The sequence below is a fragment of the Lepisma saccharinum genome, chromosome 7 (assembly GCF_977018435.1).
Source record: "Lepisma saccharinum chromosome 7, izLepSacc3.1, whole genome shotgun sequence".
Lineage (NCBI taxonomy): Eukaryota > Metazoa > Arthropoda > Insecta > Zygentoma > Lepismatidae > Lepisma > Lepisma saccharinum.
The window spans coordinates 84190725-84212415 of NC_139235.1; the positions used below are offsets into that span (position 1 = coordinate 84190725).

A 21691-nucleotide genomic window follows, 5' to 3' on the forward strand; every position below is an offset into this window, starting at 1 on the left:
AGGAGAAATGAGGTAAGATAGAGGAAGATAAGTGAGTAAAAAAGAAAATTGAAAATTCGAAGAATGAGAAATGAAGTAGGGAAGAAAAGAAGCAAACGGAAAGAAAGGGAGAATGAAATGTTAGAGAAAGAGAAGAAAGAAATGAGAAAAACAAATGAATAGGAAAAGAAAGAAACGTAGCAAGAAAAAGGAAGAAAGAAAAATGTAATGTGAAAGAAAAGAGAGAAGTGAAGAAAAATATAAATGGAGTAAAAATGAAAAGACAAAGAGAAATGGAATGTGAAAGAAAAGAGAAAAGAAGTGAGAAGAAACGGACTACGAAAAGAGAGAAATAGAATTGAAATAAGAAAGATAAGAGAAATGAAATAATAAAGAAGGAAAAGATATACTGTAAGAACTAAAAGAGAAATTAAGACAAAAGATGGAGGAAGAGAAAAGGACAAACAGAAAAAAAGCAAAGTCAGTGGATAGTGAAAAAGAGAATGAAACAAAGAGTAAAAGATATAAAAAACAAAATGAGAGGAAGTTTTAACTGAAATTGTACTCGTATGTAGAGTTTCAATCCATGAATCAATCAGTGAATATCTAACACAATTGTTGTCCTGTACAGTTATTATACCGAAAATCATAGTTACTGTATTTTGTTACTAACGTTTACAATAGTTTAAAAAAAGGCTTTTACACTTAGTGGCAAATTTTACTCAAAGTTTATATTCTGTGACCTCTCACAAAGAAAACTAAGTTTTGGAAGGTGTGGATCCATTTATAATTTGGATTAAATGATAGAATATAAAAATATAACCAGTTTTTTTATTATACACTAAACGTTTTCGATGTAATGCAGTTTTTTCACTGTGCTTATAACTTTATTTCTGTTATTAACAATAAAAATAACATTTAGATTAGATATTTGTAGGATTTCGGGGGGGGGGGGCTTAAGCCCCCTTAGACCTCACCCTGGCTACGTGCCTGTGACCTGGACAGTAGATTATTCTTGGTAAGAAACCGTAACATCAGTAACTTATATAAACTTGTCATTTCAACGATTCGTTCAGTCGACAGCAGAATTTCCAGAACTATTCGAGCAAGAATACAAAAATTAATGTGGAGCATCACTAAGTAAATAATCCGTGCAGAATTGATACGAAGCACCTTCACACAACACCATTATGAATTTACCCGGAAAACAATAGACACCAATCCGCTTATCTTTAAAAGGTATGGCATCCTTATGAACAAGGTTACAAATACAATGGGTAGACAGATATTAAAAAAACTAAGCTCTAATCACTAGAATTTATAGCCTGGCGAAACGAAATTTAAATACCTGAAGAAAATGGCTTGTAACGGTCGCTATTCTCATGTGGGATTTACAACAATAGTGCAGCCTTTGATAATTAAATCCATTACAAATTCGCTGCGAACATTGTTTTCGTGGTAACAGGTATTGACAGTTTTGCAAATACCATGGGTTTATTCAGTTGCTGTGTCATCTCTGGAGCAAGGTAGCGCACAGCGTCAGAGAAGGGGAGAAATCGAGAGGGTAGAGTGAAGCAGTACACACTGCTGCGAAGTCTGGTAACAGCAGTCGCCTTCCCCCCTCCACGCAATCCCGTTCCTTTCGCGTGTTCATTGGTGGAACCGTCTCGCGTCACTACTTGTTTTCGTTTCCTTGCTCTAAAGATAGCTGGGACAGGGTATAATGTGGACCAATATTAGAGAAGTTATCCTGAAATATTTTACAGCCGCGTTGCAAGTATGAGTGAGTGCAGAGTAAAAACAAATTCGTGTATGCATTTGGCAACATTGCATGCGAGGGTGGGACGCACAGGTCAGACAAAGAGCGAGTTTATTGGAGATGGAAATTTTCGTGACGCGTAGGATAGCCGGCGGACATGAGAGCATCGAGAAACCTGCACTTTGATCATTAGCTGCCAGCACAAGCCCTTCTCTTTTACACCACGATTTTTACCTGTTTTTTTACCGCCTTTGAGACGTCTGTAATCTTTTCCTTCGCAGAAGCCTGCAATTCCCCTCGTCCTCAGAAAAACAAACACGAAAGAAGTACTTCCTGAATCTGCAACTCCACGTTTGTGCCTGGGAATTGCTGTATACACGTACAAACAAGGATCAACGAACGGTTTATTGTCTTAGAACTGGATACTAACGAACTGCAAGGGTGAGAATCAATTGCGCGGAGGAATATTTGCATCTAGACATGGTTTCCGCAACCGGAAAGATCGCAGCAAACCAAACGAATATCAATTCTCCATCCGCTGTAGGAATGAAGTCGATGAAAACAACTGTGGCTTGTGAGAAATCTTATTGGATACCACATCTAATTCGTTAGCACGTTCGCTTAATCATTAGACTCTCAAGAGGTACACTGCACAGTGGTTCCATCCCACTTTAATTCGCATGCCCAGACGCCATTAGCACTCATGTTTGGTGCAACACTCAGTCGTCTACTTCCAAGGAATATAGGTCTACTTCGTTGATTTGGTGTCACATGGTGCATTTCGTGTTTGCACTACGTTGTGGAGCGTGCGGTGTGGTCACGTGGTACGTGGTAACCAATGAAACGAATGTTGAGAACAGCAGACGGGCATTTGCTGAATCTTGAGAACTTGAACACCGCTATTCTAGGGAACAAAGTCAACTTGTTTGAACACAATTTACTTGCACCAGCCGGACATTAGGACGCACCTGCACTACACTTAGTGCCATAAAGTGCAGCGACCTAGACGGGACAACATTTGCGGCTTTAGCGGGAGGGGCAAGGGGGGTAATTACCCCTACAAAAAAGGATTACTAAGTATATTGAAAAGTATTGCGTTACAAGATGTTAGTTTAGTCTGAGTAAATGAATTCTCAAGCTTCTCCCTTTCTGTAATAATTTTAAATACAAATAACATAGAAGTAGCCAGCCTACTTCTATATCAACAAATCTACTAATGCTATACCTTATAAAAAAAAAAGGTCCCGGGTTCGTTTCTTGGTGAATGTACATTATACAGTGATTCAGGTTCCACTTTGAAGGTCCAGTGCAGATTACTTTATCTGAATATAGATTGTGTCAATGTGTGTAGATTTTTTTAATGTTGGAATCTGTACATTTTATTTCCATACGCTTACAGCATATTCCGGGCCCCTCCCAAAATCTAGATCCGACTGTGGAGGCAAGTATGTGCATAAAGGCCGAATCACACGCAACTACGAGATATATACAGTAGGAATGCCCTAGTTGGCGCTGAAAAATCATGGCCGCAGGGCTGGCTGCTTGTCTGGTTTTGGTAGGCCATGTTCTAATTGTAACTAGCCTTCACCGGCTGGGTTCTGTGGAACAGTCAGTCAGAGCGAAGTTTTGCCATGTGACGATAATCTGTGAGTTTGCCAAAGGAAAGTTTCTTGTTTGTGGTTTCAGTGTGTGGATCGTTTTCGTTCGCTTCTCGATAAAAAAAAAAGTAACGGACATGATGTGCATTCGTGTTCAGTCCACTAATATTTACGTATTTATGCAAAGCCATGAGATTTGTACAAATATGATTAGCTGATAATTCAAATCCTCATTATTACAAGCGTATTAAATGTTTGATATACCGTGCGTCCATTTCGATCTTCAGCCGAGAGATCGGGAGAAGCGTGACGGGCGGCGCTGACGGAGATGCCGACATTTGCGGCCTGTAATGCCCGCTTATTTTTATGGACATATGCATACATTCATATAAATATTGCAAAACGAGCACTAACCTGTGTTATAAGAGTACGGTTTTAATTTTAGTAGCTTAGTGGCTGTATGTGCTGATGATTTTGACACGCCCACCTCTTGTGAAACACGGCGTAGAGGTTTGTTTGGAGAACGTTCTAACGCTGCACCAATGTCATCGAGTTTTGCTTCGGTTAGAATCCGTAGTTTTTGCTTAGGTGTTTTAAAATTTAACGATCCAGTTTCTCGTAATTTAAGGACAAGATGTCTAACCGTATCTCTATGTGGAGTTGAAACGCCCGGGGATTTCCTAACAAATTGCCTACACACGTCTCGACACGAGTCTGTTTTCACGTAAGTGTCATACATAAGAATTCTTTGTTCTAACGTGAACCTTGCGGCTGGCATTCCAATCATCTCACTGACACAACACACATACACACTGCAATAACACAAACAAGTAACTGCAAGTAACCAAGAATAACACTCTTGCGCACAGTACGAAATTAACACGCTCTTGGTTTACATCTGCTCGCCACTATATTCACAGCTGTCCTCATCTAGTCGCGAAGGAACAAAAAAACTCGAGCTCGGAGATTTCGGATTGCAAGGAAGCTCACGAAAACCATTCACTTTTAACGGTTTCGTCTGCAGCGTAATCTTGATACAGTGTTGCACATTCGAAACCTCCAAACGATTCCCATCGCCACAAAACTCTTTCAAGGATATAAACTTAAGCAGGACGTTACTGGTCAAAACTATGATTAAAATGTTTATTATCGGTGGCTCTTAACATCGTTTCTAAAGCGTATTTTTTGTGTATATAAGGGCAGAACTTGGATGAATTACAGATGATAAATTATAATACAGGTTAGTGCTCGTTTTGCAATATTTATATAAATGTCTGCACGTGTCCATAAAAATAAGCGGGTATTACAGGCCGCAAATGTCGGCATCTCCGTCAGCGCCGCCCGCCACGCTTCTCCCGATCTCTCGGCTGAAGATCGAAATGGACGCACTGTATTTAGTTGAACAATATATTTTCTTTTATGAATGAATCCTGCGAATCTCACCTATGAATATGCATACCAGAGTTCATTAAAAAGCTTCTTCAGTACGCACTGATTACAATATTTTGTTTCGAGCCAATTTCTAGTCCATACTTCTCTTTTCTAATTGTTGATAACAGCAGTAATTCCCGTACAACGTGCTTCAAATCGCTCGTACAACTTTGTATCTTGTCTGCTCTGCGCAATGTCTTATGGGAACAAAAGTATACCGACAAGTACGGAAACAAGTGTCCAGTGCCAACTAGGGCATTCATACTGAATATCCAGGTCGGTGTGATTCGCCAAACAAAATTCCGAACAAGTACGAGAGAAGGGTCTTCCACAATCGCGGTCCGAGGACAGCAGATGCTAAAAGACTGGTAAATAATTAGCGACCCCTTTCGTGGGTAACAGAGCCTCTATAAACTGTGCACGACCTTTAGGAGGAAGTGGCTTCCTGCTCCCTTTATCCCGCTTTCACCTTCGACCCCGGCGTGACTTCTGGCTCGCTCACCTGGCCCTCGCAATTAAACCGCCTTGTTCTGTGCCGCGACGTTGTCAAGTCCCTGAATTACGCCCTCCCTACGCTAATGGCCTTTTCATGTGGCATCGCGAGGTGAATAAATGAGCCTCCTTAGCCCTTGCTTCGTTCCGGCTCCAACACTTCCACGAAGATGTCGCCGAAAGAATTCGTTCCGTCTCAATTTACATCCATCGGAAACTCAGCGGTTGGGGGAAGTGAGAGAAGAGTTAACATGCAAATTGTCCGTGAAAAAAGGTAACGACTGTCAAATGTTTTAGGTTGCACCAGAAAAGTGTGCATAGGTGTCGAGCAACGAGTTAGAATACATAGAGAGGAGGACGGAGAGTCCGAAAAGTTGAAGTTGCAATGGGTGCATCCAGAAAAGCTCAACGTTGGGGTAAAGCATTTGCTACCGGAATGTTGCCGGGTAGCAATTGCTACTTCGGTCAGCAAGGATATCACGAGCTGCCTGCTGTCAGCATAATCGCCAACTAGTGGCAATATGGCGGCAAGCAAGTGCGGCTTAGTTTTGCGTGTGTATAATATTCAAAGAAATGGTTTCTGTTTAGTCATCAAAGGTTACATAATGGTAAACACGGTACATAACGTATTTCGTAATTATTATTGATATAAATACAAATAAATAGATTTCTTCCGGCCAACCAATGTGAAAAAGCATGGATCGCAAGATGATTGTCAATTGTTATTAGCTGTTGTTCCCTGCTATACTCAACTCTGCATGTCATTGTTCCAGCGTTGTACGTTTTTGGAAGAGCACAATGCTAACTCAGACGTGAATATTCTATGGAAGAAAATGAAACTAATGTTACGATGGTGAACAGATGGGGGCATATTCTTTATTTTTCTGTATTGTGGTGTTTATATCGGATTTGAAATATTGTGAAATATATTACAGTAAAAATATCTGATTTCTCGCCTCTTTCGTTTCATTCCGCTGTGATACAGGTGTGGAAATTAATGATCTAATGGTCAGTTATGGCTTTGAATGGCTTTTATGTAAAAATTCCGAGGAGGTTGATGGGATTAAAATGGGGTCAAAAAATTTCTAAAACAAAAGGTCCGATTAGACAAAAGAGGTACAATAGCCCCATTTACGGTTATATTAATTTCATTACAAAATTTTATTACCTGTAATCATGTTCAATTCCCTAAACTACAATAACCTGGCTCCAAATGTAATTTTCTTGCTAATAAATGCGTCATATTGTGCGGATCACATATTTGAGGAAATGTTGTACACCGTAGATGCGCATGACTGATTGATGCAGCCTCCCCCCGCCTCGCTTCCTCTTAATAAGATCCACCAAAGACTGAGGAGACCTCGCCATAGGCTAAGCACGTGAAGTTTCGCCTCGTTAGAATCAGAGACAAATCCTTTTCGCAATCTCAGGGTTGGAAATCATGCGGTAATCATTGTAGATGTGAAGTTTAATTCAGCGCCACGTTAAAAACTGTACTGCGATATGTATATTGTACACAACCGCACATACTCCTTGTGAAGATTGAAGGCGAGAAAACATATGCGAGGGTTGTTCAATAAGTATCCAGACTGAAAGGAGTTTTTGCATCTCTCTCACTTGGAAACTGAAAACATTCATTATTACATTAAGTTTAATACACGGGAAACTGAGTTTGATTAAGATTTTTTGGTATTGAATAAAAATTCATTGTAGCCTCTAAATTTGATAATGTTCATTAAATTACACCGAGGAAAAAGTTTGTTTGGAAGAACTAAAAAACGTTTCTGGTAACCAAATATTTTTTTTAAAAAAAAATAGGCGACAAACAAATTTAAATCTATTCCATTCTATTATCTGATGATCTCTAAAATACCAAAGCACAAAAGTTGGTTCTCCAAATAGTCCAGCATGCGAATAACGTGATAAAAAAAGTGTTTATATTTGTATATTCCTTATTTTACATCACTTTTTTGTGTGTTCAGGCTAACCGTCACCATAATGACGATTATGAAATTGATAAAGAGACACTCATAAATGATAAATACATACCCGTGCATAGACAGGGATTCGAACCCAGAACTTACGGTGGGAAGATTGAGAGTGGGCAAATTCAAGGGAGAGTTCTAAAATAAAAAAGTATGTCGAATCCTTAGTTCCGCTGAAAAAGAAACAATGTTATTCATTTACTGAAAATTTCTTGATACGACAAGGTACTTGCAGAAAACAATCATTTTGCTTCTTGAAAATTTCCAACCCTGCCTCTCGTTGACCACTCGCATCACGTCCACTCCAGTCTGCAACGAGTCCAGCGGCTGCCCACGGGAAGAAAAATGGAGCGTAATTATTTTCAAGAGCACAACGAGGCGAGGAGACAGGTCCACCCCGGTTCCAGACGATTATGCAAAAGGCCAGACAGGAAAATGAAGGAGGGGAGAGGGGGAGTTCTCCTACTGCAGCGGCGACGAGCAGATAAATCGCTGCACTTGAATGCCGCCAATCGAAAATGAGACACGATCACAGCGCCACCTGGAATGAACGCGGAAAGAGTCCTCGCTGCTCTACTTATGGAAACATTCCACTGGCGTACGCAGAAGGGGTGCTGACGGGGCTACAGCCCCTTCCGAAATTTTGAGAAAATCAATATTTTCAAATAGTTGCAATGAAGTACCAGGGAACGCCAGTGACAAATGCAAACCCCTTCAAAATTACCTCCCGATTGAAATTTTTGAGAGTAGAAAGTACTAAATATACGAAATAACTTATTGTGTAATCCACCTCTCTGGAAAGCAGCTATGTACCATTCACCTTTACAATCCCAGCCACTTGAAAAAAATCCTGCGTACGCCAGTGACATTCGTTTGTATTTATGTTATTTAGAGTCGCTTGTATGCCACTTCTGCGCAATAACGACGATAAGGATGACTTACTATATGAAATAGGTGTAATAGTAAAACCCAACCCCACGTAGGGATTTGAACCCGGTAATTTGGTGTCCGGTGAAAATGGCAAAGGAAAAAATGGCAACGGAAAAAATGGCCAAGTAAAAATGGCAAACCAAAAAAATGGCAAAGGGAAAAAATGGCAAAGGGAAAAAATGGCAACGGAAAAAATGGCAAAGGGAAAAAATGGCAAAGGGAAAACATGGCAAAAGGAAAAAATGGCAAAGGGAAAAAATGGCAAAAGGAAAAAAATGGCAAAAGGAAAAAATGGCAAAGGGAAAAAATGGCAAAGGGAAAAATGGCAAAGGGAAAAAATGGCAAAGGGAAAAAATGGCAAACGGAAAAAATGGCAAAGGGAAAAAATGGCAAAGGAAAAAATGGCAAAAAGAAAAAATGGCAAAGGAAAAAATGGCAAAGGGAAAAAATGGCAATGGCAAAAAAAAAATAATTGATATAAATAATTCACATGTAAATTGTTAAGAGTATTCATCAGGTTCTTAAGAATGCAATGCCTGATACGTGTGAAATTAGTTTATGATAATTTATACATTATACAGGGCTATTCTAAATGATCTTCCCGATTTCAAAGTTTAATATCTCACGTTTGTTTAGTCACAATGACATGCAAATTATTTGAAATGAAAGAAAAACTCAAAAAGTTTTAGTGTCTGGCAAAGCTGATGTTTAGTTATGCATTCTGCCGCTAGGGCGACAGTAAATCAAGATGGCTAATTGCGAAGATGGGAATGAGTGATGATATAATGAAATTGAGTCTAGACTCTACTTTACGTCCTTATTGCCTTTTGGTTTTCTTCTTTGGCAGTTGTCCTCTCTCAGCCTGCGGAATAACCGCTTTTTGTTTATATGAATTTGTTTTTAGAATTCTTCGACACTTGAATTTGTCCAATTCAGCACACCTCCACCTTATAACATTCTTCACATCAGACTGTTTTGTATATGCATATCCTAGGAAGAAGAGCTTCCCTCCACCTTTCTGTGATCTAACAATTTCCATTTTGAAGAAGTAAACAAGTTCGTCTCATTGAGTGGAACGAGTGACACAAATTAGTGCTGGGGGTAGATAAGGGTTGGGGTGAAGTCATACTTGTATTAAACACGTGTGATTGGTCAGTAGGTGCGCGCAAGACGTAAACTTGTTTTCAGTCAAAATTAAAACACCTGCTATGCTACCCTCCAAATTTCATTTCACATGCTTGAAATTATTCAAAAAGGTATTTCATTAACTTGTGATTTTATAGTAATTTTATAGGAGCCGCAAGTTCTACCAGATTAAAGAATGAAGAATTTAAACGGCATAATAATAATTTTTGGGAACATCAAATACAATTTATCTATTCAAAGACGGTGTTAAGACATCAAAATTATATGATATTTAATTACAAATGATGCAACGCTAGACATAATTTCTCAATTTTCACATAAAATCAGAATATATTGCATTTCCCATTTCTATTCTTGCCATTTCTACCGTTGCCATTTTTTCCTTTTGCCATTTCTTCCCTTTGCCATTTTTTCCGTTGCCATTTTTTCCTTTGCCATTTTTACCTAAATTCGGTAATTTCGGTGGCGAGATCGGAAGTCAACCACCTAACGCACTCGTGGATTGCTGTACGTACATAACATAAACTTCAAGTCGTAATCAATCAAGGAGAATTTTTTACATCAAGGCTCCTGATTTTGCAAAATGTACAGTGGGATCCATGACCATTACGGTGCAAATTGTCCATCATCATGTTCGTGCACTTTATTTGACCCAATAGGAGCTTCAAGAATTAAAAGAAAACTCAAAACAAGCTGTTGACAATTTCTGCATCAGCATACATAAAAATTAATCATTACGAACACACAGGATGTAAGAGAAAAGTTAATGAAAATAGTCATGTACAATTTGCACGGTAATACTCATGCATCCCACTGTACGTAGTAATATTAAAATTTCCATACAAACAAGCAACTGATTTCTCGCTATGTTGCTAATGGAAGTTGAAATATTCCTGTAAAACCTTAGTTGAAAAAAAAAAGACGCTGTCATTTCGTGTACATTTGGGAGGGCATCCGCCTGCATACATCACACGGAAATTACTATACATAAATAACAGATGATGGTTGCACCTGTATCTATTCAACTTGGTCATCACGATTATTATTGAATTTACATTTTCCTTTTGCCGTTTTTTGCCCAACACATACATGACCAAATCATTTAATTCCCCTCTCTCCGAGGTAGGTAGGTATAGATGGAAAAAACAACTTGTATTGAACATACATTGGTTGGCGAGGTCGTACGACTAATTGCATTGTAGAGAGAGAATACTTTCGTAACATAACTGGGCGGGACATTTTGCTCTCGTTTAGGGTGACTAGATATTTGTTGACCAAAAAGAGTATAGTTTATAGGTTGAAGGTGCGCATGCACAAAACATAAAAAAGAAAACGAAAATAAGGGTGGCTATTTCTTATTGCTTCTATTATAGCCCCTATAAAATAGGCCTACACTCTACAGATTCAAATTACTTATGGGTCTAATGTAATTAGCTAATTACAAATACTTTCTCACCAATTGGCACCATCGTTCATACTTCTGGGATGATTTTGCTTTGTTGAGTATATTTAAGTCGTCCTTTATTGCTAGTCCAAACTCTTCACAGGTCATGTCCACATTGAAATTCACTTTCATTACTTGTTCGAGTGTTGACACCAGGAGTGTACTTTTTTCCTCTCGCCAATAAGTTTTAATAACACTCAAGAGTCTTTCACAATCAACATTTGTACCAGGCAGAGTAAACAAGAATTTTATAAGAGGCACAATCACTTTTAAATTTGACCCAGCCTGTACTAAATCTTTGAACACTGACATCCACTCCACTTACCCATCATTGTTTCTTTTCTTTCTGTGGATTTTAACGCATTTTTACGCGTAAAATAATGAATGAAATTAAATAGCAAGGAAAAGAGTATATTTGGGGATTTTTGCAAATTGGAAAGAGTATAGAGTATATGAACCTCTAAAAGAGTATAATACTCTTAAAAAGAGTATGTCTGGTCACCCTCCTCTCGTTATTCACAAATAATATATTTTTCCGAGACCAACTTCTTCACTTTTTTCTGAGGATGCTTGGTCCACGACAAACGAGCCGGGAAGTTTCGAAGCTTCTCCGCCAGGTGGCAGTTGTGAGGTGACGCGTTGACCATTTATTTTGCTTCGAGGTTCTCTGGGGGAAGGGAGACGAAACAAAGACTAGAGATTACGGCCCACCCAAGTTACAGCTCCACCCTCCCGACTCGGAGGTGGTTTAGCACTGGAGGAGGGAGAAAAATAATCAGAAAATGTTTAGGTGACGAACAAACTATAAAAAGGAAGCCATAAATTTAAGAAAATCATAAATATTTGCAGACAAAATTTGCACGACGCCTTAGCATTAAGGTAACAGATGTAAGCAAAGTGGTCTTCATCATCTGCTTATGCAGCATGTGGACTTATATCTTCATGACATTTTGTGTCGACAAAACTCATCTGCTAGTCATTTAGCCTCGTAGATCGGTCATGGTACGCAGGAGTATGTGAAAAATGTCGTGACCTGTCAAAATTGTCATAAACCGCACACGCACATACACTATTGTTATTATCTTGCCAGTTGTTGACAATATACGACTGGGGCATACAATGGTTCGGATCTCGCTTCAGATCCAGTCCCAATTAGCATTTCTGTGCATAAAGTGGACCAACCAAACTCAAACTGTTTGAAAATGTGTAATTATATCTCTTTCTCTGAGTGCGTGGGGGGCAGAGGGCAGCGTTTTAGTGGATAGCATGGTCATCATAACAATATTTAAACAAATTTCTTTACAAGCTAGGGTTCTATCGTAATATCTCAAGTGAGGATTGAAAAATGCAGTTTAAAGTGGGATCTGAACCACTATGTGCCTCCACCGGGTATCGAACCCGGGACCACTTGATTACAAGGCGACGACGTTATCACGACGCCATTCGGTAAGGCTCTGTAGCATCGAAACGAAGAGTCAGTCAGGAAATCTTAAGTTGTTAAGAGTTTAGAGTTGATTTTTAGCCCGCTTCATGCAGAGATAGGTCAATCGGGACTGGACCTACAGTTTAAAGTTAGATCCGAACCAATGTGCCTCCACCGGGTTGAACCAGGGATCCCTCGATTACAAGGCGACAACCTTACCGCTACGCCATTCAAAGCAGTGTTGCCACATGAAGGGAAATCTCCCTTTGGCAGGGAAATTCGGACAGAAATTTTAGCGAAAAGGGAATTTCGATGAAAATGCCACAAATTCAGGGAAATTTTAAGACATCTGACCACCTGTACCTTAGAACAGGACATTTACCGAGATCATTAAATCTTGACACGTAATTTAGAAACAGTGCATTTACATTCTAAGAACACCTAAACTCGTGCAGAAAAAGAGCTATTGAAGTAGTAACAATGAGAAAACTTTACCAAATTTATATCGCCCGTTCAACTCAATGACGGCATGCGGGGGAGAAATGTGATCTACCTCCATTGAATCGAATCGAGTTGACGAAATCAACTCTCCTTGACATGGAAAGAGGTTTTCGTAGCTTATGGACAGAGCAATGGCGCTGGGAGCTTTTTGTAAATCCTCTGCACCTGACCCGACGACAATGTAAACTAGTAATCAATGGGCTATTTAAAAATAGAACTTCAGACCCTAAGTAGGTCAGTGCGGTATTCAAGAAATTTCCAGTGGGGGAGAAATTCTACTGACTGTCAAGGGACAGCATGAGATAATGACTTTATGCCATCTAACATCCCCCCCATGGATAAAATTTATCAAGCAGAGGGGGGACACAAGTACCCAGAGGGGGAAATCCCCTCCCCCATTCCCCCTACAAATACCACCCTGAGTACAGTGCTTTAAAGGGTAACCCGGCATTGGTCGATTATGTCGGAGTAACGCCGATGGTCGACATGTTAGCGCGACGCTAATACCTCCATTTCTTAAAATTCCGTTTATCTCTTTTGGTTCTCAATACAATGTTTTGTTCGTGATGTGAATGTACCACATTGTTGTTACGTCACGTCCAGTGTACTGTGGCCCATGAACATTTCTTTGAGTTTGAATGTTATCTTCGCCGGCTGATACTTCACTGTTGCTGCCATGATCACTTATGCCAGACTGCTCCACATCACTATCTTCTGAATAGAGAAGATCGCTCTCCTCCTTCAATCAGGAAAAAAGTCACAAGAAAAACAATAAAAGGTAACACTATAGTATAGGGGTGACGGATTTCTTCAAATTTCAAGGAGAAATTACTTACGGAAATCATTTTCCGTAGCGTTGTGGAAGTTCGTGAATGTAGTTTTGATCCATTTTAATGCGAATGCATGTGGTTTTCTGCGAAAATCTCTGTCCGACACGCTGTTTCTGCTGTCGCCATTTGCTTTCTGCACGAGAGCACAATGTTCCGTGTGTTAGATGACGTAACCCCGTAGTCAGTGTTTCAAACTCGCCGTGTTTTTACTAGAACATGACGTGTCGAGTATTTTTTTTTAAAGTATGCTTGCCTAACCTAACTTAACCTAACCTAACCTTACGGAAAATGGTTTGTGGGGCTAACGTCAATGGTTTATGAGGCTAACGTCAATGGTTTGTGAGTTATTAGCATAATTTCAAATCCGGGCACGAAAGTAGGTATTTTCCGGTGAACGAGGTTGCAACACTGCATAAATCGACAAAACACTCGCACAACGCGCGATGAACCAGTACACCGTCGCCATAATGTGTGTTACAGAATCGAAATAACAAGTAACAGTAAGTACTCGTAAATGTAAGAAATAGAAATTATCATAGTTAGAAATGCATTATTTCACCTTAGGAAATGTTCCGCATTCCAAAATACAGTAGTACGTTAGCAATGTAAAAAAGTGCGAAACATATGATTTATAGGTGTCACCCCCATACTATAGTAGTACCCAATAAAATTCACGAAAACAATACTATAGTAGTACCCAATAAAATTCACGAAAACAAACAAAATAAAAAATGAAAAAAAAAAACAGTCCTGCGGTTGGTCGACATTCGAGCGTCACGCTAATATTTTGACAATTTGTTGACAGGATCACGGCACAGCTCTTAATAATGGAAGGGAACGCTCCCCTATTATATTTTACAAACTGTAATAAAACAAAAGACAGCTAGACTACATCTCAAAGAACTTTCTTATTTTACAATAAACATATAAGGAGATGATGAATTTCAACGGCGAGTTAAACAACTTGTTTCCTTTTTTGTAGCTAATCAGTGGTGATTTATTCATTCTAGTTTTTTTGTTTCCAGAATTTTTCATTGGTGTTGTTCCACAATTCCATTTGATTCCCCCCAGGAATTAAAGAAAAAAATTATTGTCAGGGATAAAAAAAATGTGGGGGGCGGAATCCCCAGCATCTCCCCCGTTAATTCACACACTGGTTTATGGATTTAGTGTTGAGAAGTTCACAAAGCACGCACAAAGATAACCTGCAAAAGGGAGCTGTATTGGCTCTCGATTTCAGCTGCTGAACATGATCTACGGGATCGCTGACTCATCCCAAAGGCATTGTGGAGACAACCTTGTAGCGAGCTGCTTTGAAATCGGTGGGTGGTTGTTTTCAGTCAGGGGATCGGGTGCTCAAGTGTCGATGGTCAAAAACCTTTTCAAATCGAAGGTCGCAGTTCGTGACCGAGCGTTGCATGCTGGGATTTCCCTACCGGATAAAAGAAGCTGCTCTTATCGCGAAGGAAGAAAGGAATGGATTCGGAAATAGTCGCCACAACGAAGGATATTAGGCCTACACAAAGGAACCAAGGAATTTAACGCTGCAGTTGAGAATGAAACTACCGCCTCTCACTTGTTATTCAGAGCGTTCGCAGCGTTTTAGCACGACTGACAGCAGGGTTGTTAAAGGTCCAGGAATTTTAAAATTATATTCAATTCCGGTCCAGGAGAGAATATCGGCAAGCTTAAATGGGTTCTGGACAGTAAAGTATTTAAATTCGGTCCAGGAATTTTTTTCCGGATCAATTTAAATTCGGTCCTGGAACCTTTTCTCCGGATCAATTTAAATTCGGTCCAGGAACAATTTTTCCCGAATCAATTTAATTACGGTCCAGGAACTTTTTAGGTCAATTTCAAATACGGTGCAGAAACCTTTTTTACACTGTTCCGGGAGTCTGTGGAGCAAACCGAGTGAAAACAAGTCCTCTGCACAAGTAGAACTCGAGAGGGCTCGACCAATGAACGCGTGATAGCCTGCAGCTACCAGCCGTTTGCAGCAGCGCGCACTGCTTTGCTCTGCCCACTCGCGTTCTCCCCTTCTCTACAGTTATGCGCGACCTTGCTCCACGGGCTCCCGAGACAAGGGTATATATACACTGACACACGTTTCTTCAAGTGAAGAACTGTTTTATGCCGCTGCAAGGTAAAGAGAGTGAATGAATGCATCAGGTATCTTGGGTTCGTCAAGTAACAGCGCCCTGGCGAAAGCTTCTTCCGTGACTGCCCGAGGCAGTTGCAGTAATTTCTTGCTCTCAGAGTCACGAGCTATCTAGGCTTCTGTGCAACATCTGTAATTACATTATCCGTGGTGAATGTTTTTTCCTTGTACGTTCCTTCGCAAAGATTGAACATCATCCAGACAACAGGCACGAGTTAAAGAGTTCTGTAAAGACAGCTCGTTTGAGAATCAAGAATCATAGTTTTTTCTTGCAACCGCATTATTGTAATCACTTGTTATATTTATTGTCCGAGTTGTCTTTTGCACGTGTTAGAACTTGTCTACCTAAATCGCCATCTGCAAGCTACGAAATGCTCAAGGCCAATATAACTTCTTCTTAATTGTGATAATCACTACTTTAAAAATGAATCTTGTACGTACACTAAAAAAAATGAGAGTAATAAAAGTACTAACTGCAGAATAAACAATAAACGATACCAAAAGCGAAGAGTCATTTGTTTCAGAGTGGCGCTCTCCAGTGGCGGCAGCGTGAACCCGCAGAACTTACGGTATCGTAACTTTACAGTGACGATATCATAAGTTCGTTCATTCTACAGTATTTCCACCGAAAATACGAGGAACATGGAACACTGAATTCAACATCTCATTTCCAAATACCGTACATAACAAATAATTTACGATGATTGTGTAGAGTTACTGTAAAACATTTTTAGTTAAACACGCACACTTAGATTTCTACTTAACCAAGTTTTATAATACCGGGTGTCCCAGAAGTCTTTCCCTGATTACAAACTTTATTCATATCCGCTATATGCAAGGTAGAGATGTGAAAGTGGTAACAAAATGTTGGAAAACTAACCAAGTTTATTTTTTGCAGGTTTCAGTAATGTGGCTGTAGTGCAGCAGTGTCAGTGCCACGGAATCCGGAATTAATGCTCTTGACATCGGGTGGCATCTTTACATACAATGTTTCTTGGACTTGACAAGATTTGGGAATGAAGATCAATTCCATTTTTTAAATACCAACTTATTGATGGCAATATTCTAGACGAAAGAATTCTGTACATTTGAAAGTTCCTCTGCACTGTTATTAATGACCGGGCCTCGTGATACCAGAGGACATGCTGAGTTTTTCCTGATTTGCGAATATTTCCGGTTTTCTGGCCACTGACACTGCTACACTACAGCCACATTACTGAAACCTGCAACAAATAAACTTGGTTAGTTTTCCATTTTGTTACCACTTTCACATCTCTACCTTGCATATAGCGGATATGAATAAAGTTTGTAATCAGGGAAAGACTTCTGGGACACCCGGTATTAACTTCAAATGTAAATGTAATAGTTATTGTGATTCATTCTAAAATACAAAATAATTTACGTACATAACTGCCCTGCAGATACCTGTAATTTGCAATTATCTTCTACTTTTATTCATTCTTAATGTTTTTAGTTTTTATATATTTCACAAACAGTTAGCTATAAGAATTAATTTATAATATGTAAAATAGAGATGGTAAAGTGGAAGAAAAGGCTTGTGCCTTAACTTAACAGGCAGAAAAATTTTAACGGTAGAATATTGTAAATTTCACTGCAACTTTTCGCAGTGGCGTGCTCAATGGGGGTTGGTGAGGGTCATAACCCCCCTTTTTGGCCGAGAATTTCTAAAAAAAGAACGTCAAAAAATGGCAAAATGTAGGCTGACTACTAAAAAAAGTACAAGTAGCCCCGGCCCCTTTCGAAAATCCTGGGCACGCCACTGAGTGGTCAACATTGAATGCGCCAGGCTTGCAGATGAAAGGCCGGCGTCGAATATTCGAATACCCATGTTCATTCTTCATAGTCACGATTAATGAAGATAAAAAATAAATAAAAAGAGAGCCTAGTTTTAGTCCCACACCGGAAACAAAATTATAACGGATAATATAACTGAATACGTGCATAAAGTGGACTTGGAAACTCAAACTCGTCAAGTGTTAATGTTTGGATTTAAGTAGGCATTAAGTTTATCGACCATTCCTATCAATAGTAACATGAAAATCGGACGGGTAGGGAATGTTTGACCTTTATTATACTTCTAAATATCGCATATAAATGTCATTGTATATTACCGGTGTCTATTTTTGCTATTTGACGTCATTTTTATGCTACTTTTGGCTAATCGCGACGATGAGCTTGCGTAAACGACATGATGAAATTGATGAGCTCACAAGGAACACCAATGTCCAGTCCGAAATCCGAATCTGGGGCCCCTGGCACGCTGTGCTAACCACTCCGCCACAGATCTCGCCCCTCCCCCCCCCCTCCTCTGGTGTCGAAAATGGATACAACCACATTCACGAAGAAACATCCAACACAGGCCGATTGCCCCGAGAACTTTTCTCATTGTTTACTCCAGTCGCTCCTGGGCACTTCATTCTCCCCTACTCATTTTAACATCTCTGTCATGTTTAACTTAATTACACTACAAACGACGTCAAAACAGCCTCCCCGATGGCGTAGTGGTCATATCGTGGTTTTGTAATCACGGGGTTCAGGGTTCGATACCCGGTGAAGGCACATAGTTATTCGGATCACACTTTAAACTGTAGGTCCAGTCCGGATTAGCCTATCTGTGCATAAAGTAGACTTAAAAAAACTAAATATAGCCACGGAGAAACGTTCACGGGATTCGAACCCGAATCTCCAGTTGCTCGACGCGATCGCTACTACACCACTGTAACCATGGACGTCCGCAGGAATATTTCCAGGGTGGGGCAAAGAAGGTAATTTTTGCCGGGGGGGTGGCAAAAGAGGCATATTTTCCCCCATAATAGTGATGCCTTCTCAAAAGCCACGCTTCAGTCTGAAATTATAATGTTCCTTCAACGCCCTTATAATAATTAACATAAATTACTGCGACAAATGAAATGAGTGAAATATATACGTTTTGGGTGGACATTCATTTTCCAGGGGAGGCCGTGGTCCCACCTTCCTTGCCTCCCCTCCGGACATCCATGACTGTAACAGTCAGTAGTTCCAAAGACATTGCACAGATGAAGTCACATGATTCTCACACAATCACTAGCGTACGCAGGGTTTATTTCCGTGGGGGGAAGGCTGGAATTGTAAAAGTGGATATCACATAGCTGCTTTCTATGTAGGGGCGGGATAAAGTAACATAAAATATTTTGCAATTGCAGTTTTAAAAGTATGTTCAAATACATAAATGATTATTGGGGTCATTTTAGGAGGGCTTCACATTTGGCAATTTGGTTCTTCACGAGCTCTTTTACGATTTTATATGAATTTTTCTCTCCAAATTTCGAGAGGGGCTATAGCCCCATTAGCTCTCCCCTGCGTACGCCAGTGCACACAAAGTTGTATTACGAGAATCGTTGCTTCATATACTAAACATCACCATCAACTTTCCCCCGTTTTCTGCACAAACCAGCATATCGTACATCAAGGTCACCATTAACCCAGAGATGGTAAAAAGACTGTAGCAAGAAAAATAAACACCTACCTTCCCGCCCAATCGCAGTCTTCTCCCACGACAGATCCACATTCTGCTACAGTCATTCCTGAAGCAATAACAAACACGAGGCCAGTTGCTATGGCGCACCAAGTCTCCAATTTTTTACCGCGAAAAGGGGCCTTCATGTTCCTCAAAAACAGAGATCCACTTTTGTCACTCCAAGGCTATAGCACTCAATCGTTATTGCAACACATTATTCCGGAAACGGAATCACTATTGTTGACAATGACGTCACAGAATGTGCACAAAATCACTCTTACATTTTTCCTGGTCTAGAGTTTCGGGCAGACCGGGAACTTTGCTCATGGTGCAGTGTTACGATTTGTTAACACCCACGCGTTGACCTATTCAACTGCACTACACAGAGTATATTGGGACAAAAAACAGCACACACACCAAAAGGTCTTGCGCGAGAGAATTTAAAACATGTTACAACACTTGTCAATCACATACACACTTTTCTTTAATCCTCTGTCAACACGCATAGCACACGCTGGCTGGGCACTGTGGTAAGAGCTAGCCGGACTACACTTGACAGCGGATCGGCCAGTGGTTCCCGCCTACCTCGAATGTTGTGGCGAGAGCGAAACACTGCTGCCATCTGTATCCAGGTACGTTTGATGTCCACGCGAGAGAGATGGCTCAGCAGCATCACGAGAGAGTTGATGCAACGTTAATGTTTTGTTTCCGCCAGAGATGGCGCCAAAGTATCTTTGCCACCGATAACAAATTCAAGGTATAAATATTTGTACTCTCAAAAGTTTATCGGCTTGAACTTTATTTATATTTTTCTCATGAATATTGTCGATACCAGAAATGTCTACTAACTTTGTTCCTTGAGCCACTTTTAACTCCTAAAAAGCAAACACACGCATCTGGAATTATATTCATCACAAATTTTATCATTACGAGCATATAAATGCCATAGTAATGTTATTTTGTGTGTTTCACTTACGATTTTATCATTGCTATGGATAAGCAACAGATGACTGATTTTTACCATCAATATTAGTATAAAAAAGGGTATTCCACTAAGGAAAATCAAGGTGTCCCGGGTTGTGCATTTTCTTTTTCCAGTCAAGTTGTGAATGCGGTTTCATTTCTTGCTCTCTGATTGGCTGTTGGAACGTTACGGTGCTGTTATTGTGAGAATATCTTGTTTGCGCTGCACGTTAGGTTAGGTTAGGTTAGGTTAGATTAGATAGCAAATTTGCGCTAAAAATAGGAAATAAGACATTCTCACAATTACAGCACCGTAACTTTCCAACAGCTAATCAGAGAGCAAGAAATTAAACCGCATTCACAAGTTGACTGGAAAAAGAAAATTCGCTCCCGGGTTCGATACCCGGTGGTGGCACATTGTATAGTGATTAGGATCCTACTTTAATCTGTAGGTCCAGTCCCGATTAGCCTATATGTGCATAAAGTGGACTTAAAGCAGCAATTCAAACAAGCAAACGAAAGTGTAAAAATAAATAGAAAAACGCAGGATATGTAACAAAGAAGCGTTTATTTCTAGCTGATTGAAAATGAAGTAAATGAGAAGCTTTACTCTTCTTCTTATTATGCATTAATTTACATGCACACTTTTCAATACAAAACGGATTCGAAATCGAGTATCTTCGTGGAAGTTCAGCGGAAACAAATTTCACATTTTGATTATTTTTAATGTTATTATTATTACACAAGCAAAGACTTAGTTAATTTTAGTTCTTGGCAACTTTTCGAGAAGGGACCCTGACCACATGAATACCCCTGGTGAATATATACATACCTTTACTGAGTATATTTACGAAAGTCGTAGTAAATATCCTGATAGGCGTTAAACTTTTCCTTTGCCCAGACTGTGATGTCTAATTCATGGTCCTCTGGTAACAAATTGCGACATGTCACTCCCTTGTTTTTGGTCTGTAAACAATTTTTTTTTTTGTGCAAATCTCTTATGTCATTATAAAAATAAAATGTACGTGCATCGATATACTTATCCACCTATAAAAACAACACATTCTGGTACTTTGTTTACAATTTTTGTTGCATATTTTGATGTGAAAGATCAAAATATATGACTAGGCCATATTGGGTACACATGCCCTAAACGTAACTTTTTTAATAAAATCTTCCCTGCACCAATGTTATTATTTGGAATTGTCTCTAATTTTCAGTAAACGTCCAGAAATGTCCCCTCTCTTGAATCTTGTGATTAGTTTTTCTGTCTGACTTTGTACACCATTAGAAACAATCGCAAACCTTAGGTAGGCCATATTGGGTTCAGGTCAGTGATGTGCATCTACGCGTAAACAACAAGAATCTACATTTTACACGTAGACTATTTTATACACGTAGATTACGTAATCTATGTAAACAACATGGCGAAAGGTGATAACTTAGCAAAGGGCGCCGTGGAATTAAAAGACAATTATACTGCGTATCAGTTGCTGATGTGTGAGGAGATCTTTTCATACTCTTTCTTCCAA

General features: G+C 39.7%; 1 protein-coding gene across 1 annotated transcript in view; it reads right to left on the reverse strand.

Annotated features, from left to right (window-relative positions):
• Positions 1-19817, reverse strand: part of LOC145989976 (meteorin-like protein) — a 269077-nt gene extending 249260 nt beyond the window's left edge. The window contains exon 1 of the mRNA XM_083125530.1: positions 19206-19817. Coding sequence (XP_082981656.1) covers positions 19206-19342 — 137 coding nt within the window. The 5' untranslated portion in view covers positions 19343-19817. The remainder of the gene's footprint in view (positions 1-19205) is intronic.
• Positions 19818-21691: the final 1874 nt, after the last annotated feature.